Source organism: Thamnophis sirtalis, unplaced genomic scaffold (assembly GCF_051295495.1).
Source record: "Thamnophis sirtalis isolate CommonGarterSnake01/CBP01778 unplaced genomic scaffold, rThaSir2_p1.2 scaffold_10, whole genome shotgun sequence".
NCBI classification, from domain to species: Eukaryota; Metazoa; Chordata; class Lepidosauria; order Squamata; family Natricidae; genus Thamnophis; species Thamnophis sirtalis.
This window is the reverse complement of record NW_028261390.1, coordinates 9,683,500-9,706,904: the sequence shown is the minus strand read 5'-3', so window position 1 is coordinate 9,706,904 and position 23,405 is coordinate 9,683,500. Positions and strand designations below refer to the sequence as shown.

The 23,405-nt window shown below is 41.6% G+C and overlaps 1 protein-coding gene across 4 annotated transcripts in view; it reads left to right on the top strand.

Moving 5' to 3' along the window:
• Positions 1 to 23,405, top strand: part of LIN54 (lin-54 DREAM MuvB core complex component) — a 36,629-nt gene that overhangs the window by 4,296 nt on the left and 8,928 nt on the right. Inside the window, exons 1-9 of one of the 4 annotated variants that reach the window (XM_087724034.1) lie at positions 688 to 923; positions 7,814 to 7,891; positions 8,856 to 9,574; positions 13,698 to 13,818; positions 15,847 to 15,989; positions 17,736 to 17,894; positions 18,887 to 19,103; positions 20,157 to 20,233; positions 20,384 to 20,581. In XM_087724034.1, coding sequence (XP_087580160.1) covers positions 8,891 to 9,574; positions 13,698 to 13,818; positions 15,847 to 15,989; positions 17,736 to 17,894; positions 18,887 to 19,103; positions 20,157 to 20,233; positions 20,384 to 20,581 — 1,599 coding nt within the window. In that variant the 5' untranslated portion in view covers positions 688 to 923; positions 7,814 to 7,891; positions 8,856 to 8,890. Of the gene's footprint in view, positions 1 to 687; positions 1,021 to 7,813; positions 7,892 to 8,855; positions 9,575 to 13,697; positions 13,819 to 15,846; positions 15,990 to 17,735; positions 17,895 to 18,886; positions 19,104 to 20,156; positions 20,234 to 20,383; positions 20,582 to 23,405 lie in introns of those variants that run through there. The other 3 variants (XM_087724036.1, XM_087724033.1, XM_087724035.1) reach the window with 3 other exon arrangements.

The following is a 23,405-nucleotide window of genomic DNA, read 5'->3' as shown; positions in this document are numbered from 1 at the left end:
TCCCCATCAAGAGGCAAGTGGACTTTCTGGTTTTTCTCTGAAGACTCATCCAAGGAGCTTCTTCGGATTCGGAGCTGAAGAAGCCTCTTGGATGAGAAGCGGAACGTCTTCAAAGAAAAACCAGAAAGTCCACTTGCCTCTTGAAAAAAAAAGCACCTTTGGTGTACACAGTTGTTGCTTGGAACTGTAGCACCTACACCGTGTTTTTGCTCTTGCATTTCTACCCAACGTTTTGAAGGTCAGCTTCTGTTCACCTCAACGTCAGATATTCCTCCGTCCCATTTTTAACCGGAGACTCTGGACCCTGAGCGAGAACTACTCCCAAGACGAAACGCTGCTGCTTCTGCCCGTAGAAATCCGCCGCTTTTTCAATGGCGCAAAGCAGGGCCGCCTGTTAAGGTGCCGCGGAAACTGGAAGGCGGCCCGATCCACCGGTGGGGGGGGGGAGCGACGTGGCCGGAGCGAATCCCCCTCCTCGCCCACCGGCTGCGCCTTCGTCTCTGGGCGCAGGTCGTCCGCTCCCGTTGGCCGTCGGGGCAGGGCCGTCGTGGTCCGGGCGGGCATGGTTTCCCGGTCCTCCTTTCCTGGCGGTGGGAGGGCTTCCCTGGGCGGGCTCCGGGGCGGAGGCGAGGAGGCCGGCGGGGGTTGTTGCGAAGCTGGGGCTGCGAGGGTGATGACGAAGTGAAAATGGCGGATCTTTCGAAATCCTATCCCGGCCCTTGACATTCCAGAAGCGGCAGCTCAACAGCCCGAAGAGGCTCTTCTGACCCGCTTGGCTGCCAGCGGCCCCTCCAGCTGCCTCTCTCTCTCTCTCTCCCCCTCCCCGCAGCCGGACAGACCCTCGGGGGCGGGACGCCGCCTCCCCGCCCGGGATCTGGCACCGACCAGCCTATAGAAGGACTCGCGGCTGCCTCCCGGAGAGGGTGAGAGAAGGGCGCATCGAGAGGTCTGGGCAGCCCCGGATGCGCCGGCCGCGGAGGCTGGAGCCGATCGAGGGGCTCCTCCTGCTTCGGATTGCAGGTGTTTGGTCCCCGGAAGCGCCGCTGGGAAAGGGATCGGGAGCTCCCGGGGCCTAATTTTCTTCCCTCGGGGGTGGGGGTGGGGGGCGATCGAGAGCTGTCCAGCTGTGCCACGGTTACTCAGCTGGGAGGATAGGACTCGCGGGGCGAGGGAGGTGGTGGTGGCATTTTTTCTGGAGGAATCCAGGCTGGGTTACTCTGGGTTGCCTAGGAAAATGGTCTTCATCCTTTGCTGTACAGGTTTAGCGAAGGATAGGAGTGCGTTAAAAGTGCTCGCGGGACACAAAAGGGTCTTTAAAAACTAATTTCATCCCGCTTCTCTTTCCCAGATGAATGGGTGTGTTTCAAAAGTCACCTCTTGTAAATTAGCACTTGCGAAAGCTTCCACCTGTGTTTGGCTGTTCATGTTTATCATAAGTAAAATAAAATAAAATAAAATATATATTTTTTAAAAGAAAACATTAACTTTTGAAAAGCAAAGCTCAGTGTAGCAATCAGTAAAAAGAAAAGTTATTAGGAAAAAATAGGTTTTCTCCTCTTTTTTAATAGGCTGTGGATGTTGATTTAGGAAAGGTCCTATTCTAGGCAAAAGTGCCATAGACAAATGATGATAATTCCACATAATGCCTCTGGAAGAAAAACATTTTTATTTAACAGCTGAATTCTAAAGTGCCGCCAATTAAATCTCACCATTGTTGTTTATTTTATCTCAGGGTAGAACCATTTTTCTAGGAATCTGTAGCTCTTCCACCGCTTTGAACTTTGTAGCAGCTTTATTTTATAGAATTTATATTGTGATTAAATGTTATGATTTTATACCCCAAAATAATTAGAAATGGTATATTCAAATGATATATTAGAATCAAAATACCTGATAATGTAACCAAGGGATTCTTTACTATCTTCCTCTTCTACAGTTGTATTTAAAAGGCCTTGTTCTAAAATAATACATAAAACACAAATATAAAGCATTGCCAATTATTTAATGTACAACATAAGGCATTTCAACGAGTGTAGAAAAAAACTGCTTAGTTTTGAATTCCAGGTACTTTCAGTGTTTGATGGAGTATTTATCTTTTTTGTTTTAAAACAAAGTAGAAGTATAGGAGAACTGTTTGTGTTTAGATCATGTAAGCCTGATATTGTATGCTATAAAATGGAAACCAACATAATCTGCAGATCACTTGCCTGTTTTTCATATGTGTTATATTCTTAAGTAAAATATTTTTACATTTTCAAAAACTATGCAATCTGTTTTTTACCTGTAATGTACCATGCTAAGCCTAATTTGATTAGATTCTCAAGTTAACAGTAAAATACAGTATATGTAACATTGAGCTAATCTTAAGTAAAATACATCCAACTATCATGTTTACATTAAAAAAAACTATATTCTGACTGTTATCTGCCCAGACTCACTTTGGTGAAATGGGTGGTATATAGAAATGTAATAAATTAATAAAATAAATAAATAGAAATTGATAAGCTTGAACATAAAGTCTCAAAACCTATCACAATTAGAATAGATTCTCAGGTTATGATTGGGACCAGTGATATCACAAGCAATGCACCTGTAAAGCACAATGTTGCATCAGCACACCAACTTATGACAGCAGTTGTAGCAGTTATGGTTGCCGTCATTAAGTGAATCAAGTTGTTAGGCACAGTACCATATTATTGTTATTTGTAACTTCTTACCAGCTTGTCAAAACCAAGCACCTGAATCACAGTCATGTGACTGGGGATGCTGACATGGTCACAACTACGAGGATTGGTCATAAGTCTCATTCAGTGCCATAGACTTGGCAGCTAAAGGAATATTTTCAAGGGAATATTGTCCAAGCAGAATGTATACCCAGCTAAGTAATCAGCAAAAAAAAAACAATAGTTAAGATTTGTGTAGGAAATATCTTTGATTGCATTAACTTCTATCTATTTCCTCTAAAACATACTACATATTTTTCTCTTCAAAAATAGTTCAGGAACACTATAAATATTGGATGTAAAATTGGAGAATCCAATTTCTTCACTTAAGGTTTTTTTTTTTTTACAAGAAATTCTAAGTTCAGTCAGTTTACTTACAGTAACATTGCAAGTTTATGTTGAAAAAATGTTGGTTATTTGAGTAGTCCAAAGAAGAATTCATCAATAAATTCAAATTTTATCTAAGAGCAGGTGATATAAGTCTAATGATACTACTATTTACAAATAATTCTCATCCAGTAATGAGAAGTGAAAATTTAAATAAAACCTGCCTATAATCTTGGATTTCATGGCCTATAAATCTGAAATCCAAATATTTATTATAACAAAGTTAAATAAGGTTCCCATAAATGTAAACCATTCATGAAACATGGAATAGCTGGTGAGCTTATTGTAGTTAAAACATTTTTAAAAATGCTGAAGTTATACACCTTGTTTTATGAATGACTAAACCACTAGTCCTGTGGCCTGTTTTAATTATTAGTCATAAAATAATACAGAGTCATAAAGAACCTTTTTAATCAGTGACCCAAACTGTTAGTATTTCATTAATGTACGAGAATACTTTGTAGATAAGCCTTTAATTATGCATGGGAATTTTATATAAATAGTCTGTTTGGTATTTATAATTAACTTTGAGGAACTAAATGTCCATGTAGTCTGATATCTAGGATAATGTTGCCTGAAGAGAGAGGCTTCTGTATGAAATATATTTTCTGATGAAATCTAGTTAAAAAAAATAACATCCATGTTGATGGATGTTAAAGTAAGTAGACATACAACTGACTGTTTTCATATATACAACACACATAACCACACATCTCAATTATACAAGATTGTTGTGTTTCCTGTAACTCAAAAATTCCTAGTGTGTGTTCTAATACATGATAATATGCTCTACAAAAATCAGTGCTAAACATAAGCACTCTTTAAAAATAAAGTTCCATTTGAACCCACCCATAGCCAACTATTAGAACACCAACCTGTTCTGTTGTTATAATTTTTTTTCATTCTCCCACTTAGATTCTGAAGTCAGGTTTTGAAAAACAGGAGGGTTTTTCAGAAGATGGATAATTTTTACAATTAAAAAAAAATAGTACAGTAGACCTGTGAGTGGTACATCCAATTAAAAATACACATCCGCTTTTGAATTTATGAAAACCCAAGGCATTATAAACAAAACAAGCTGCCACATTTTTCTTCTATGCTTAACAAATTATGGAATAATTCATGTAATATGTAAATATACTATCTTGTTTGTTTGCATGTAGCTCTTGAACCCCTTCCGCCAGATTATTATTATTTTTGTGTGTGTGGTAGTTTCAGGGTCAACTCTGACCATAGTTGCTGAAATTAATGGCATAATTTCCTCCATTTTGATATCATAAACACTCAGCATTTAAAAAAAAACCTTAAGAATTTTTAAACAAGAAAATCCTGAAACTCTCTAAAGAAGTTTACTCTAAAAAGTCATTATGTCCCACGTACTTGTACTCCTGTTCTTATATCTTGATGCTAAAACGTGTACCCATCAAAAAATTGCCCATCCCCACCCTTGTTGATTGTAAATTGACTACTGTGGGCAATAAACTATTATTGGTGCTTGGATGAGCTGCTCTCAAATCTTTACAGGGTCATAATTTTCATTTGAAAAATTATGATCCTCACTTTGCCCCTCGGGTACTTCATTAACCATTGTATGAAATAACATTTCTCTGCGAAAAATGTATTTGAAGTGCTCTTGCAATAACTAGTGCTGTGATTCATATCTGAATCTGTATTAATAATGCAGTCTCTTAATAGTAATTTAATAATTTATTGAACTTGTATGCCACCCAACTGCCAATTAATGGCATTTTTTGAGGGGGGGGCAGATGGGGAACAACTTTGCTTTTTAAAAGTGTTTCAGTACAAGACTATCATCCAGCTAATAAAACTCCAGATTTTTATAATGGTTTCCAGAATATTTATTTATTATTTATTTAATCACATTTGTCTGGCCACCCATCTGATACAGTTACCATATTTTTCAAAGTATAAGACGCACCGGAGTATAAGGCACACCAAGATTTTGAAGAGGCAAATAAAAAAAACAGTTTTTGCACTCTGTAGACCTCCCCAAAACGCCCCGTTTTTCACAAAAGCGAATAGCCTTTAGGAGCTTGTAGAGTGCTCCTGGGGGGTGCCCTCCCCAAAATGAGCAAAAAACAGTCCATTTTTTGTGAAAACGGCCCCTTTTTTGTCCCCCCCCCAAAAAAAGGGCAGGCATAGGCTTTAGGAGGCTTATAGAGTGCTGCTGGGGGAGGGGCAAAATTGAGCAAAAAACAGGCCGGTTTTCGCTCATTTCTGCCCTCAGGAGCACCCAGGAGCACTCTGGAAGCCTCCTAAAGGCTATGCATGGCCACTTTGGTGAAGGGGGCGGGGTTTTGGGAGGCAAAAAGTGCTGCATTCAGTGTATAAGATGCACCCAGATTTTCAGCCCCTTTTTTGAGGGAAAAAGGTGCATCTTACACTCCGAAAAATATGGTACTCTGGTCCGCATACATAATAACAATAAAAATATGTGAAGCCTATTAAAACAATTTGAATTAATTTTTTTGAAAGATAACAAATAATACAACAAAGTGGTGGCAAAACATACAGAGAATGTTTTCTATTAACTATCACAGAGCCGTCTAGTTTGCTCTACAGGTAGTCCTCAACTTACAACAGTTTAGTGACCATTCAAAGTTACAACGGCATTGAAAAATGTGACTTATGACCATTTTTCACAGGCATGACCTTTGCGGCATCCCCACCATCATGTGATCAAAATTCAGATGCCTGGCAACTGGTTCATACTTATGACCGTTGCTGTGTCCCAGGGTCATGTGATCCCCTTTTTGTGACCTTCTGATAAGCGAAGTCAATGGGGAAGCCAGATTCCCTTAACAACCAGATTTATACTAACTTCTCAGCTGAAGTGATTCACTTAACAACTGTGGCAAAAAAGATCGTAAAATGGGGCAAAGCCCACTTAATAAATGTCTTACTTAACAACAGAAATTTTGGGCTCAATTGTGGTCGTATCTGTACACTCTCATGGGCTCCCCAAGCTAGTTGATCAACCCATGTTTTATTGGCTGCCTGAAACAAGTTGGGGCGAGCCTCACCTTGTAGGGAATGATGTTTCACAGGTCAGGGGCTGTGGCAGAAAAAGCTTTCCTCCTAAACCCTGTCCGATACACTTTATGACCGAAAGGACCCTCAATGTGCCTCTCCTGTGGACCTGATATGATGGATAGATGTCCCTAGGCAGACACATCCATCAAGTAACAGTACCCCAAGCCATGTAGGCTTTAATCAGCACATTGAATTGGACCCAGAAGGAAACTGGCAACCAGTTCAGCTCTGGGTCAGAGGCATAGCATGTGGAGTCCTAGAGCCCACATCACTGCCAGTGTCTCAAAAATGCTTTTTCCAAAAGGCAACTGGACTTTCTCAGGTTTTTAACTTTTCCTTTCCTTCCCTTCCTTTCACTCTACTGTACTCTCCTATTTCTCTTTTTCTGAAAATGTTTTGTTTCTCACCCAAGAAGCTTCTTCAGTTTCTTCTTCCCTCTTTGGAGGGGAGAAGAAAGTTATGCCCTAAGAAAGTTCAAAATATTCTCAAAGATCCATCTCATCCTGGGCAGCTTTTTTTTTTTTAACTATTACCATCTGGCAGACGATACAGGATAATAAAACGAGGACAAACAGGCTGAAAAACAGCTTCTCTCCTAGAGCAGTAACTATATTGAATTCTACGGTATAGTGCAATATCGGGTTTTCAATTTCAATTATATAGAATGTAAAGGATGTATATTTGTGTTTTTATTTTTAAATAGTAATGTACACTGAAGACGGCATTTAATTTCATTGTAACATGTGCAATGACAATAAAGTTAACTAACTAAACCTGTGGTAGTCAACCTGGTCCCTACCGCCCACTTGTGGGCGTTCCAGCTTTCATGGTGGGCGGTAAGGGTTTTGTCCAATACTGAAGCACTTTCCTTTTTTTAATTTAACTGACTTGCCTACTTTATAAATCACCATTATTGTGGAACCGGTGGGCGGTTAGAAAATTTTACTACTAACGGAGATACGAAAGTGGGCGGTAGGTATAAAAAGGTTGACTACCCCTGAATTAAACTAACTAACTAAACAGTTCTAACTGAAACTGCTTCTAGCTTCTAATTGAAGAAGCTTTGTGGATGAGCAGCGAAATGTTTTCAAAGAAAAAAAATCCTCAAGAAATTCACTTTGTCTTTTGGAAAAAGTATCTTTGGGACAACAACCATGACTTGGATGATTGAGAATTTCATAACTTCATTTTGCACCAGCTGAAATTTCTGGATTCTCTTGAAGGGCAGTTAGCACATTACAGTAGCCCATTGGGAAATGGGCACATCTGGTGACAGCACAAAGCTGTATAATGACTCTCCTAGCCATGACTGGAACCTGGAGCAGGAGTTCTGAGTCCAGAAGGACCCCCAGAGTGCACTTTGCTTAGGGCAATGCAACCCCACTGAGAGCCCCAAAGATCCAAATCCAGAAGACCCTACAACCTAAAGCCCCTCAGTCTTGCCAGGATCTTCTGAAGCCTTTTGTTCCCTATTCAGGCCCCTTCTGCCTTTAGAGATGATGTCAACGTTGTGTATCTATAATTGGCCTTGACACCCCCCCCCCCAAAAAAAAAAGGATCAAAGGTGAAGGAAAATATCCGGACAGTATAGCATTTCTTCAATTTATGATGGATCTGAAAATAACAAAGCTCATCATTCTCTCTTGCAGCTTCAGCACATGGTGCTGCACGATGATGTTTTTGGAGGTGCACCGATGTGAAGCAGCAGGAATTTAAAAGAAATTCAGGTAATTTGAAATATTTCAATTTCACAAAATCAGTGTCCCTGCTGCGTAGCACCAATGTCCGATCTAGACATCATGTCAACATGTCAAGCATTTTGTACCCTCTCCACTTTCATCATAATCTTGATTTTAATTATGAATTCCCAACACTCTTTTACCATACTTTGCTTCTGTAAAGCTGGATAACAATAATACTGTAATACGTATTTGTTTTGTAGGAATGGAGTTATAGAGGCTCTTTTGGTTAGCCATGGGGGGCCCCTTCTTGCCCCAACCCAAGTCTCTTCATGCAGCACTGGTGCCACTGGGAGGTTTTAAATAAATCTATAAATATTGTTGTGCACAGGAGTCGCTTTCACAGAGTGAGATAACCTGTCCCTGCATTTCTGTCAGTTCCAACAGAAATCCTGCCAGCCCAGTGTTTTGGTATAATGAAAGCTTACGTTGTTAACAAAGGAGGTTATTTTAAAGCAAATTAATTCCCATTTGGCTATGGTATATATTGGGTGAGTAATGGGTTAACCATCCTCTCCCTAGGTAATAGAAAATCAAAATATCTTCCACTCACAAATATATGTCTGTGCTTTGCCCGATGGGAAATTTTTTCAGCATTAAAATATAAGCATTATGCTGGAAGAGAGGAAAGCTCCCCCAGTGTGGCTCTGAAAAAGATCTTGTTGATTATTCAGTATATTTATGGCTAATAAGTGATTAGAACTGGGACTGTCCTGATTTGCAGCTCAAGCTCCAGGTTTCTGAGGTATAATAACCCCTTTCAATATAAATTAGTAACTATTCTTATTAACTAATAGATTTGTGTGTATGCTAACAGTGTATGTATCCATAGTTGCTAACACATCACTTCCACAATTATATAGCTGTCCAGCTATGACACCTCTGATGTCTCAAGTTACATAGCTTGGCCGAACATGAGAATTGAACATTTTTTTAAAAAATCTCATTATAGTGACTCCTGTTGAACCTACCATCAACATCTGCAAAATGGAGGTGGTGTCAGCAGAAGTGAACAGCTTGCTCCCTGAAGAGATCATGGACACAGGTATAACATTGGAGGAAGACGAGAACATCGAAACTGTCATTGTGGGCGACGCTATTCCTATGGAAACAGAATTGGAGGCAATAGCAAATGTAAGCTCCGCTGATGATCACACTACTACTGTCACACCATCGGTCACCACGGAATCTGTCACATTGCCCAGCAATTGTGTTAGCCCCGTGACCAGCAATTCTGCCTTCGTAAAATCTGATGCTGGTGTGACTGCACAACCTTCTTTTCAAAGCGGCCTCCAAAAGCTAGGCCCCCAGACTCCAGTCTCTCTCTCAGCCAATCAAATTATCCTTAACAAAGCAACGGACTTGAAAATTGGTAAACAGGCCATAAAGCAGGAAGGTCAAAAACTCATAGTAACAACTCTGGGCAAGCCCGGGCAACCGATTGTCTTAGCGCTACCCCACAACCAGCTGTCGCAGTCCCAGAAGACCACGTCGCAACTACAAGGCAGTGACTCCAAAGTTCCAGCCCAGCAGTTCAAGGTGGTGACAATTGGAGGAAGGTCGGAGGTGAAACCTGTCATTGGTGTCTCTACTTTGACTCCAGGGTGCCAGCTGGTAAATACCACCAACCAGTCATCCGTACTGCAGACCCAGCAATTAAAAGCAGTGCAGGTAAGAAGGACTGCTATCAATTATTATTCCCTTTGCAATAAAATTGATGCGCTATAGGGAATTCTCTTTGGTGGCGGGAAGACAGCTGGCTAGGTTAAAAAAAAACCTCAATCTTTAAAAAGCAAGTTCTAAAGCAAAGGTGTTAAAAGACAGCGGAAATGATGACTACTTTTAAATAATAAGCTAACTTGTCCATTGAGATGAGGTTGCAGCAGCACATATCAGAAAGTGTTTCCTCAAAATTACCAAACTTTGGAAATTTGACTTTCCCCAGCACTTGATTTTGTTGAGGTGGTGAGCCTCTTTCAGGATGTACCTGTTAAATTTGATTGTTTCCCTCTGGGATATATCCTACTCTTTCCTTATTATTTTGGTTTCTATTGTTTTTAATGTTGCATGTTATCCAGAATCTTACTGATTTGATCAGCTCTCTGAAGTGAGTCGATCGATCAATCAATCAATCAATCAATCAATCAGATAATTACTAGAAGTGAAAGTTGGCAGTTTGGAGACCAGCTTAAGACTGGTCTTGTTCAGGTGCAGTGAAGAATGAAAGGACACACTGTGTGAAGAAAACGTGGAAAGGAATGGCAACTATACATATACAAGCATATAAACATGAACAAATTTAAACTTCAGTTTAGCAGTGATTCAGTAACTATAAGCTCAAGAACTGTAAGCCTTCATGTTTGTGTCTGAAGAATAATCCTTTGTTTGTGGCCTATTAATGACAAAGCCCTCCCCCCCAATGGTTAATCTATATTTACAATTATCTTTTTTTTTTTTTACTTTTTCATAATAGGCCAAAACCAAAGGAATATTCTTCAGACATAGGCATGAAGACTTACAGTTCTTGCGCTTATACTTATCCCCATGAATCACTGCTAAACTGAGGCTTACATTTTTGCTTATGTTTATATATGCAGTTGTGTATCTGTTTTCATTCCTTTTCACATTTTCTTCGTCCAACATGTACTTTCAGCTTTTTTGCTTTTAATCCAGTTTGGGAAGATTCTTATTCGTAACTAGCCGATAACCCGGCATTGCCCGAGTATTTATTTGTAGGGGGAAAATGTCTGGACCAAACATAATTTCTAATGTTGGATTTTCCCCCTTAGCAGAGGGAGCCCCCTTATGGAGTACTGTGAAGCCATTACCATGGCAACTCCATTGTGCTGTACAGTAGAAGCCATTGAAAGGCACACAGGCTGCATCTTAAGAGAACACCCCCCCCCCAGAGGGTTGGTAGGGGTGTCTTACTCCCACAGTATTTTTCTCCAAGGAGTAAGTTATCTGTGTACCAAGTTAGGTTGAAATTGCTTGAGGTGTTCCAGAGTTATGCTGGAAAACACATACACACACGCACACACACACACAGTGAACCAATGTATGAATCTATTAATTGAGTCATTTATTTTGCCTCCCATTCCTCTATTACATTACTAAGCCACCCCACCCTCCCCAACTGCATGCAGGTAGTCCTCAACTTACAATAGTTCATTCAAAGTTATGATGGTACTGAAAAAAGTAACAAGATCATTTTTCACACTTACGAGCTTTGTAGCATCCCTATGATTATGTCAATGGTTCCCAAACTTGGCAACTTTAAGACTTGTGGACTTCAACTCCCAGAATTCTCCAGAGCTGGCTGGAGAATTCTGGGAGTTGAAGTCCACAAGTCTTAAAGTTGCCAAGTTTGGGAACCTCTGGATTACGTGATCAAAATTCAGCGGCTTGACAGCTGGCGCATACTTACCTGTATTATGCAGCCTGCATTAAAATTATAATTACTTTGGGCAAAGAATTCTCTCTTTCTTAAAGTGCAAGGAACTAGGGCTATTTAGGCCATGGTTGGCCAATCTTTTGGCTTGTCTGGGCTGCATTAAGTAAAAAGTAATTCTTGGGCTGCATACAAAAATTTATAATATACTTAATGTACATAAATAAAAAACTGCCTTTTACAAAATAAAATAAAAATTATCTTGTGGGGCCTTAGCACTACCTGTTCAGGACCACATGCACCTCATGGGCTGTGGTTTGGACATGCCTGATTGAGGCTATAGCCCAGTGATGGCAAACCTTTTCAGCACCGAGTGCCACACCGTGCATGTGTGCGCGCATGTGTCACAGCACCAGAAACCTGAAGACCATTTTTCAGACCATTATTTCAGGCAAAAAACAGCCCAAAAATGGCCAAAAATCAGCCTGAAAACATTTTAAGGCACTTTTCAGGCCATTTTCAAGGCATTTTCTGGTGTTCTGGTGCCTGTGAAGACCAGTTGGCCAGCGTACATTAGGGTGCCAGAAACCTGAAGAGCAGCTGGTGACGGCACATGTGCCCACAGTGAGGTCTCTGCATGCCACCTCTGACATGTGTGCCATAGGTTTGCCATCACGGCTATAGCCACTCCTCACTGGCTGGATCCTCTCCTAGTAAAGGTAGTCCTCAACTTACAACAGTTTGTTTAAAGTAACCGTTCAAAGTTACAACAGCACTGAAAAATATCACTTAAAACTGTTTCTCACAGTTATGACCTTTGCATAGGACCCAGGATCATACGATCAAAATTCAGTTGCTTGGCAACTGGTTCATATTTATAATGGTTGGCCGTGTCCCAGGGTCATGTGCTCTCCTTTTGCAACCTTCTGATAAGCCAGATTCACTTAACCACCGGGTTACTAACTTATCAACTGCAGTGATTCACTTAACAACTTTTGTGGAAAAAAAAGGTGACAAACTGGGGCAAAACTCTTTTAACAAATGTCTCACTTAAGAACAGAAATTTTGGACTCAATTGTGGTCGTAAGTCGAGGACCGTGTCACCTGTCCTATCCATGTAGCTTTTACAGTAGTGGCCAAAATTGTGGAAACCTTTTGGGAAAAGTGTTTTTTCTAAAACTAGCTAATAACACCAATTTCTTTTTCTTTTTTTTTGAGTAGTACCATAAGATTATGTGTGTGTGTGTGTATGTATATATCAATGGAAAGATAATCTAATCAAGAATGTAATGCAATAACTATGAAGGATTTGCTATTGGAGTAGCAGTTGTAAAGAAGAAAAGTGAAACGAAATATACAAAAATTATCATCATACAAGAAACGAGATATTCAAAAATTATCACCATAGAAGAAAAGAGAGTTACAAAAATTATCATCATGTCAGCTAATACTTAGTTGGGCAACCTTTAGCATGAACTACGGCCTTACAATGTCTTTCCATGGAGTATGAACCAAGTCTTTTAGTTCTGCAGCTGTTATAATGTGAAACCAAGATTGAATGATTGCTTCTATTAACTGGCTTTTATTCCTGGGTCGCTTCTGACTAACAAGTTTCCATGGATTTTCAATTGGGTTAAGGTCTGGGCCTCTGATGGCAAACCTATAGCACGCGTGGCACAGGTGGCATGCAGCGCCCTCTCTCTGGGCATGCAAGCCGTTGCCCTAGTTCAGCTCCACTGCGTATGTGCATGTGTCTCCTGCCGGCCAGTTGGTCGCCTGGTCTCTGCTTCACATGGGCAGGGGGCGGAGCGCATGTGGGTGGCATGTGCATGTGTGGGGCATGTACGGGGGTGCACATGCATATGGGGAAGAGGTGGGCTGCACATGCATTGCATTTTGGGGGTTTGGCACATGTGAGGGGTCATGCATGCATGTGCAAGGGACAAGGCACATGCAGGGGGCACGTGCATGGGCGTGTGGGGAGGCTGCACATGCTTGCATGGGGGCTGCACATGCATTTGCATTTGGGGGGGGTTCGGGCACATGTGTGCACACTTGCGCTTCGGCCACTCAGTCTGGAAAAGGTTAGCAATCACTGGTCGGGGCTATTCCCAGGCCATTCCAGCAGTGGAATATGATTATCTTGAACCCCCCCCCCCCCAAAAAAAAGTGGTATTATTAGCCATCAAACCTCAAAAAATGCACTTTTCCCAAAAGGGTTCCACAATTTTGGCCACTACTGTATGTGATAGTTTTGGACTGTTCTTTCACCTTTTTTTGCAGGGGGGGGGGAGGTGTTTCAGTGGAGTTGGGTCAAGGTTGGTTCTCCCTTGCTTCTAACTACTTTGGCTTCCCTTCTTTAAGAAATGATCGGTCATTTGATTTCTCATTGTTTTTTTTTAGATTGCTAAGAAAGCCAGGACACCAACTTCAGCACCAATGATAACGAAACTCATCATCACAAAACCAATCAATAGCAAAGCAGTTACAGGGCAGACAACTCAAGTATCGCCAGTCATTGCAGGTTTATATCTATATCTATTAATGGCTTTTTTTCATGTTGTAATATTTACCCAGGGTGTATAACAAGCGAATGGGAAGTATAAAGTGACCTTTGATGGATTTTGATTTCATCATGGATTTTCTTGACATTTGTCAAAACTATGTTAACCCATAAGCACTGGGAGGATATTAGATTATGAAAAGCCCTGGAACAGCTTTCTTCAGTCTGGGTTCTCTCCAAATATTTAAGGTTCAACTCTGCAGAGTATACCTGGTAGGGAGGTGTTTGGGAGTTGGTCCCTGCATTTGGAGAAATGATTGGTCATTGGATTTCTCATTGTTTTTTTTGATTGCTAAGAAAGCCAGGACACCAACTTCAGCACCAATGATAACGAAACTAGATTGGGGGAACCTGCGTGAGAAGTGATGCTGTTCAGATATAGTAGGATGATGAATTCCAGAGTTCCCAACTAATGCGACCAACGACGCTGCTGATCGGGAATTCTGGGAGTTGTCATCCAAACAATAACACATTCCGGTTTGTGTTATTTTGAGGAAAGTTGCTCTAAATGCAGTGTTTTTCAACTTTGGCGACTTTAAGATGGGTGGACTACAACTCCAAGAATTCTAGGAATTGAAGTCCACCCATCTCAAAGTCGCCAAGGTTGAGAAACACTGCATTTAGAGCATCAGTCAGTCAGCATCAGTCAGTAAAAGGGAGTTGTGTTTGTAAGCTCTTGATTTTTTTTTTATGGTTTAAAGAAATATTTTCCTAAGCACAGGTACTTTGAATGCCAGCCATAAAAAGGACTCTTCTCTAGTCAAGTAGAAAGTATGTAAAAGTTCATCATCTTTAGAAGTTCAGATCTTGTTCTGATTACGTGGGAGGACATGCAATCATCTTACCGTGTGCTAAATACAGAAAGCTTCCCAGTTTTATGAATATGTAATAAAGTGCAGAAATGCACTCTTGGTTGGCTTTGAATTGTGCTGTCATTCCATTTGCAATTATTAACAGGTTTTGTTGCTAAGAAATCAATAGATTGATCGTACATATTATTTGAAGCATTCCTGCCCCCATTTCAGCATATTTTGGCATACTTATTTTTGTTTTAGAGCAGAAGATCAATCTTTTCTTAGGAAATCTTTATTTTTTCCACTGCAACAATGTTTGGAATTATTTACTTTTTTTTTCTTTTGTCCAAGGGGAAAAATGGTCAAGATTGTTTCTCTTTTGCACTGCAGAGGAATTATGGGGCAAACATTTGCAGATTCATTTACAAACTGTACATAAGAGGAGTGGGCTGCAGAGGAAAGGGAGTTAAATCCTGGCATAAATTTATCTTGAATGTTTTAATTTATTAAATTTGTATACCACCCATCTCACTGATTGGGGTGACTCTGGGCAATATTTGATCAGATTAATAAAAAATCACATTTGGTCATAACAACATAATGACATAACACTTGTATAATATCTGTAAGGTGTAGAAGGGGAAAAAATCTGCTAAAAATCTTATTTGTCTTTTATGACGTTTAACAAATTATTAAGAGCAGAATCAAAATTGTATCAACATTTTGGAATTAGATTAAGATGCACTACTATAAAAACTGTACTTGTTCGAAAGAGAATAATGGGTTTGGGGTGTTTTTGGTAATGGGGGTGATTCTCTAGTTATGCGAAAAAGTGTTTTGTTTAGTTTTTTACTGCTATTTGGGGTATCTGCTTACTTGGTGACTTTTTAGATGAAGGCCATTTTGTTTTTAATTGCCAATATTGGTTTTTTTTTGTTTTAAATAAAGTAGTAGGTAGGCGATTCAAGAGAGAGAAATAATTCAGTGAAGTATGTACTGGTAATATATTTTATAGTTCCACAAAATGTGATTATTGCATCAGTTTAAATTTAAATTGTATGCTTATTTTTAAAGTTAAGTGATCTGCTATTAAAAACCAATTCCTCTAGCTCATAGAAAGTGCTAATGCCTTTACAGAAAATCTTGCACTCAGCTGAGAAGATGGGTAAGATTATAACACTTTTTTTTTTTACAGGTAGAGTTCTTACGCAGACTGCTCCAGGGACACCCCCCAAAACTGTAACTATATCAGAAAGCGTTATTGGGACAACTTTAAGTTCTACAATACAGGAGGCACCAAATAAGATAGCAATCTCCCCTTTGAAATCCCCAAATAAGGTAAACTTATATTTCAGTTGCTTATGTATATATTGTATTTCTGACTCCAGTTTTCACATTTGAGACACATTGCTAAGGAATTCCACAGTCCATGCTCCCGTTTACACAAATGAATTGGTGTGAAAACGATTGAAATGTATGTTCCACTTCAACTAAGTTAGTCTGATTTTGAAATGGACTTTCTGAAGGATTCTGGCTGTTTTCAGTTGTTTTAGAATTGTCTGCTCTCTGGCATCATTCTGCCATGGGAATTTGTGCTAAAGGGAAACTCACAAATCCTCCAAATAAAAATGAGTATGAAAGAAAGTATTATTTGAGTCAATGAAGGAATTAGATACAGGTAGTCCCTGACCTGTGGTGCGATTCAATTTTTTTTTACTACCGGTTATGTGGGCGTGGCTTTGTGGGCATGGCAGGGGAAGGATACCGTAAAATCTCAATTTCCTCCCAATCAGCTGGGACTTGGGAGACAGAGAATAGATGGGGGGGGTGGGGGGTTAGACATAGGTGGTATTTACCGCTTCTCCAAACTACTCAAATTTTCCGTTGCTGGTTCTCCAGAACTGGTCAGAACATGCTGAATACCATTTCTGTCCTTGACTTAAAATAATTCATTTAGTGACCATTCAAAGTTACAATGGCACTGAAAAAAGTGACTTGTGACCTCTTTTCACACTTACAACCATTGCAGCATCCCCCTAGTCAAGTGATCAAAATTCAGACGCTTTGCAACTGATTCATATTTATGACGGTCGCTGTGTCTTGGGGTGATGTCATCACTTTTGCAACCTCCTGACAAGCAAAGTCAGTGGGGGAGTCGGATTCACTTAACCACCGTGTTATAACTTAACAACTGGAGTAATTCACTTAACAACTGTGTCAGGAAAGACTGTAAAATGGGGCACAACTCACTTAACAACTGTCCTGCTTAACATTATAAAATTTTGGGCTCAATTGTGATTGTAAGTCAAGGACTACCTGTACGTTAATTTGTTGTTAGTTGTGAAGTTGTGTCTGATCCATCACAATCCCATGGACAATGTTCCTCCAGGCCTTCCTGTCCTCTACCATCCTCTGGAGTCCATTGAAGCTCACGCCGACTGCTTCAGTGACTCCATCCAGCCACCTCCTTCTCTGTCGCCCCCTTCTTCTTTTGCCCTCAATCCTTCCCAGCATGAGGCTCTTCTCCAGGGAGTCCTTCCTTCTCTTTAGGTGGCCAAAGTATTGGGGTTTCATCTTCAGGATCTGGCCTTCTAAAGAGCAGTCAGGGTTGATTTCCTCTAGGACTGATCGGTTGGATGGCCTTGCAGGCCAAGGGACTCGCAGGAGTCTTTGCCAGCACCATAGTTCAAAGGCCTCCATTCTTTGGCACTCAGCCTTCCTTATGGTCCAACTTTCACAGCCGGCCATTGCAACTGGGAAAACCATAGCCTTGACTATACACACTTTTGTTGTCAGGGTGATGTCTCTGCTTTTTAGTATGCTGTCTAGATTTGCCATAGCTAATACAGCTATGCAAACTCTGGGTTTAACAGACTTGTAGCTGCCACTGCCCCAACCCCTCCCACTACCTTTCTTCCATCCCTCCCTCCCCAGTTGATAATAGGTTTACTTTTTTCCAAAATGTAATAATCCCTCCCTTGCTCATTTTGCCTCCAGACCCTACTCATAGTGTGGAAAGTCTTGACCTCTTATACGTTTGCAATGTTGCCTATTTTGACTCTGTACTTGTGTGATCCTGTTAAGCAGCTAACGGTGGTGTCGGTCGCCTCGCAGCCTCCAAGCTCCCCACAGAAAACAGTTGGTGTTCCCCTAAACGTAGCGCTGGGACAGCAGATTCTCACAGTGCAGCATTCAACGCCCTCTTCCCCAGGGAAAGCGGTCGCAAACAGTACAACTGCTCAGGTACACGCTCATCTGAGTCCTGTTCTGAGAGCCTGTTCTTCAGATTGTGATTTGCAGAATTGCATAGCTTCAGGCACGATTTATTTTCCTTCCTTCCTTCCTTCCTTCCTTCCTTCCTTCCTTCCTTCCTTCCTTCCTTCCTTCCTTCCTTCCTTCCTTCCTTCCCTTCTTCCCTCTACCCTTCTCCTTCCTTTCTTTCTTCAACCCTTCTTCCTTCCTTCCTTTCTTCTTTCATTCCTTCCCTCTCCTTCCTTCCCCTTCCTTTCTGCCCACCACCCACCCTTTTCCTTCCTTCCTTCTTTCCTTCCTTCCTTCTTTCCTTCCTTCCTTCCTTCTTTCCTTCCTTCTTTCCTTCCTTCCTTCTTTCCTTCCTTCCTTCTTTCCTTCCTTCCTTCTGGAAAAGAAGGACCAGGGGTGACATGATAGTAGTGTTCCAATATCTCAGGGGCTGCCACAAAGACGAGGGAGTCAAGCTATTTTCCAAAGCCCCTGAAGTCAGGACAAGAAGCAATGGATGGAAACTAATCAAAGACAAAAGCAATTTCCTGAATAGTTAGAACAATTAATCAGTGGAACAACTAGCCTCCAGAAGTTGTAGATGCTCCAACACTGGAGGTTTTTAAGAAGAGATTGGATAACCATTTGTCTGAAATGGTATAGGGTTTCCTGCCTAAGCAAAGGATTGGACTAGAAGACCTCCAAGGTCCCTTTCGACTCTGCTATTCTGTTCTGTTATTCTATTCCATTCTTCCTTCTCTTTTTTCTTTTCTTTCTAATTGAAATTAAAGCGCCACTGAAAGGAAATAGCTTAAAGCCAATGCAGAATCTATACTCAGCAAATCGCTTCTGGTCTAACCATGAACGGCGTGGCAGCACTGTTTTATCTGTATGTTAGTCTCGGACCCGAGGCCGAATTGTGCTGACTCTCATTAGAAATGAAGAACTGGCTTGCCAGCAATCTCAAATATATATATTTTATATCGTTTCCACAGGCTGTGAAATCTGCAGTACAGACCCTCACTGTTGGGGGAGTGGGCACTTCTCAATTTAAGACAATAATTCCCTTGACAACGGCACCCAATGTCCAGCAAATTCAGGTTCCTGGAAGCAAATTTCACTATGTCCGGCTTGTAACCGCCACCACTGCCAGTAGTGCAGCACAACCAGCCAATCAGAATCCAAGCACCAGCACTGCAACCCTGCAGCAAGGTCAGAAAAATCTTTATTTGAATATATTAAAATATAGATGCATGGGCCAAAATCTTTGGTTACAACATAGATCTAGTGGATTGGGAAAGAATTTGGAACACAAATTATAAACTAACACGATCATCAGCACTTAAAGAAAATATATACAAAATGTTTTATCGTTGGCATTTATCACCAACAAGATCGGCTAAAATGTACCCAAATATGAAGCCGACCTGCTGGAAGTGTAAAAAAGTACAAGGGACTTATTATCACATATGGTGGACCTGACCGGAAACACAAAAATATTGGGCAAAAATTTGGAAATGGGTGCAAGAAATTACAGGAGAACAGATAAAATACCCAAAATCTTTCTACTGGGAATAATCAAAGGGAAATATACAAAGAAAATTAAGTACATATTAACACATCTGCTAACTACAGCTAGAATAGCATTTGCCCAATGCTGGAAACAAAATATTACCCCCTTTGATGAATTAGTGATTAAAAAAAACTTTGGATTGTGCAGAGATGGACAAATTAACACTGAAATTAAAAGATAAAGAAGAGTCGGAATATTATGAAATTTGGAACAATTGGTACAAATGGCTGCAAAACAAGAATAAAATTAATTATTACTGGCGTCAATGGAGTACCGTACTGGTTGCAATGGAGTCCGGAACCCACCACTGTTAAAGCTACCCCAATAAATGGAATGCATATATATGCTACTGTGGAAATTATATTTCTACCTTCAAGATGCTTATATGTGCCATGTTCTTATTTTGCTTCCCTGACATTAGATTTCTAAACGAAATTGTATGCGGCTTTTATAATAGGCATTTTTGCAATTCATGACATCTTCTGCAGCTATTTATATATGGAGAGGAGGATATGACATGCTGGGTAGCATATCTTGCTGAATATGACATAGCTCAAGATAGATCTGCCAGCTTATGTTCTAATAGATGAGAATGAGGCATGACTGGCTAATTAAGGAAGCTGCCCAACCTTTTCTTAACGTCCTAGTCTATCAAGTTGCCTGTTGTATCTCATGCAATTTCTTTTCAACAGCCAAACCAGTGGTGGTGAATGCAACCCCTGTACGGATGTCTGTTCCAATTATCCCAGCAACGCAGACAGTCAAACAAGTGAGTTCCATGTACACCGGCTTCGAACTACGAAGCCAGTTTTTCACTTTCAATTCATTCAATTCTTGCTATCCTTATAAAGTTATTTGTTGCAAAAGATTACAGTTTGGTACACAAGACAAGACACCCTGAATATTTCCTTCCTTGCAGGTGGCCCCCAAACCAATGAACACAACTTCGCAGATAGTTACCACAAGCCAGCCACAACAGAGACTCATTATGCCTGCCACACCACTGCCACAAATCCAACCCAACCTCACCAACCTTCCCCCTGGCACTGTCCTGGCCCCTGCCCATGGCACAGGAAACGTGGGATATGCGTTTCTCCCTGCTCAGTATGTCACACAGGTATGAGATTATGAGAAGGAATTTACAAAAATAATATATGGTGTTTATAACTAATACTCTTGAAGGAGAGGCTAGAGCAGGGGTGTCAAACTCATGTCATCACGGCAGCGTCAAGTGATGTATCGGGACTTTTCCCCCCTTCACTAAACTGGGGGGTGGGCATGGCCAGCGCATGATGCATGCGGCCCGCAAGCTGGGAGTTTGACAGCCCTGGGCTAGAGAGTTTGTATATTTGGTAGTTGCAGGCAGTTTCTAAGCCTTCTGAACCTTTTCAGCATGCTGGCTAGGGAATTCTGGGAATTGAAGTCCACACATCTTAAAAGTTACTGAGATGAGAAGCGTTGGTTTAAAGCAGGGGGGTCAGCAATCTGTGGCTCTGGAGCCACATGTGGCTCTTTCATCCCTCTGCTGCAGCTCCCTCTTGCCAGTCAGTAAAAGGAAAAAGGACTCCATGCTAGGAGGAGACTCTATGGTGGGGGAACTGGACTTCCAGTCAGCAGAGGAAAAGGGATGCTGAGCTAGGAGGAGATTCTATGGTGGGGAAACCAGACTTCCAGTCGGCTTCAGAATTGAACGAGGAGCTTCCGGTTAGGACCTTTGTGGCTCTTTGAGTGTTTAAGGTTGCCGAGCCGTGGTTTAAAGGATTTCTAACTGCTGCCAGAAACAGCTCCTCGGTAAGGTTAAACCTTAGAAATAAATCTGAGTTGTTTTCTTCATTTTGAAAGTTGAGATTAAACATAGTTGCATATGAAGCAATTGGCTGCTTAACGGAGCCTAGAAAATTTATCCGTTGGGCTCCTGAAAAGAGGAAATGTTCTTTATTCCCTAAAATCTGTGGGGGGGGAGGGGCTGTGTGCAAATCGGAACAAAGCTGTAAGAAATGAAGTGTGAGACAGTGTAATTTAGATGGCTAAGCAGAATGTACTTTCACAATATCACATTTAGAGCAACTCAGCTTGGCAATATTTAAAGGGCAGGCAAGAAAGAAGAGCAGCTCTTCTTCCACATTGTCTTCCGTGGCCAGTGCATTCTTCAGTTGTGTGGGCCTCACCTCCCAGAACGTTCTAGCCAATCTTCTAAGGCCGTGATGGCGAACCTAGGGCACGCATTTCCAAAATGCCACAAGGACCCATGTTGGTGGCATTGCCCGTTTCTCTTCCTGGTTTCTTGCGTGTGCAACTGTCAGCTGGCCTTTTGTGTGTGCGGCAGCGCTGGAAACTGGAAGAGCTGGTCTTAATGTTTTCCAGCGTGCACATGTGTGCTGGCCGGCTGATTGTCGCACATGCATGTGCGCCAGTAACCGGGTGACTAGCTGGCCACTGCACATGTGTGCGCCAGAAACCGGACGTTCACTTTCCTGCACACACATGCCCGCTCGGCAGCTCCTCTTCCAGGTTGCATCCCAGACGAGTGTGTGAAATGTGCACAAAAACTCTGTGCCAAAAAGGTTCGGCATCACTGTTCTAAGAGGTTTGAGTGTTGAAGTCCATAATTTGGAGAACAGCCAGCTGGTGCAAAAGGTGCAGGGGGGAAAAAGTTATGATAGCCAAATACTTTTATGGAAAGCATAAGATACGAATAGGGAAAATCAGGTTCACAAGCCTGCTTTGGGTTACACTCATCCCTTCAGCACTAATTTCTCCCCGTATTTATTACACATTCTGAATGAATACTTGGATCAGTTTTATTTGTTTTTAGGATGCTTATCCATTATGATGTTACCTAGCCTTAAATGTATTGAGATGCAGGGGGAATGGGGGTATTGTAAAATGAGTTTCAGAAGACCTGTAAAGAAATGTTTTGTAGAAGTCCACTAAGGGCAATAAGGAGCCCAAAGTAAATACTGGAGCTGCAGAGAATTGTAACGTTATTGTTAAAAGAGAGGATGCACCATGCTCAGCACCTGTTAAACTTTGTACATTTTATGTACCTGTGGAATTTTGACTCCTGAAGCTAAAGTGCTTAAGACCAGAGGTCTCCAATGTGACAACTTTAAGACTTGTGGACTTCAATTTTAAATAGTATGCTGAGTGTATGGGAGTTGGCTGGATTTGAATGAATGGCCCACTTTTAGTAATTGTTACCCTTGTATTTTATATGTTTTAAATTTCTACGTGGGAATTGTTAGTGTGGATAAATGAGAATGTTTGACTCGGAGGACCTGCTGGGGAAGGCGGGGGGTACTGGGGTGGTTGGGGGGACCATGGACATGGGAGTGGGTCGGAGCATAGCGGTCGTGACAGGGAGAGGCAGATATGGCGGGGACCTTAGGGCTGGCCATTACCGGGGAAGGAGGGTTCGCTACATTACAGAGATCCCTCCTTCCGGCCCTAGGAGTCCCACTCCAAGACCAGATGGCGCGAGTAGTCAGGACCCTGGTCTCAGGCTGTTGTCGCTAAATGCCAGGTCTGTTGTTCATAAAGCTCCCCTCGTCCGGGACTTAATTACTGACGAGAGGGCAGACCTGGCATGTATTACTGAAACCTGGCTGGGCACAGAAGGAGGAGTCCCCCTTGTAGAGATGTGCCCAGAGGGATTTCAGGTGCTTCATCAGCCGAGAGCCCAGGGAAGGGGTGGCGGTGTGGCTATTGTAATCCGGGAGTCTCTGTTACCTCGTAGGGTCCCTGCTCCGGAGCTTGTCGGGTGTGAGTCTCTGCTGATAAAGTTGGACCTCAAGGGTCAAGTGGGTTTGCTGCTAACGTACCTGCCTCCCAACTGCGTTGCAGCATCCCTCCCCTCGCTCCTCGAGTCAGTAGCCGAGCTGGCGGTTGAGTTCCCCAGGCTTATAGTTCTGGGGGATTTCAACTTGCCATCGCTCGGTGAA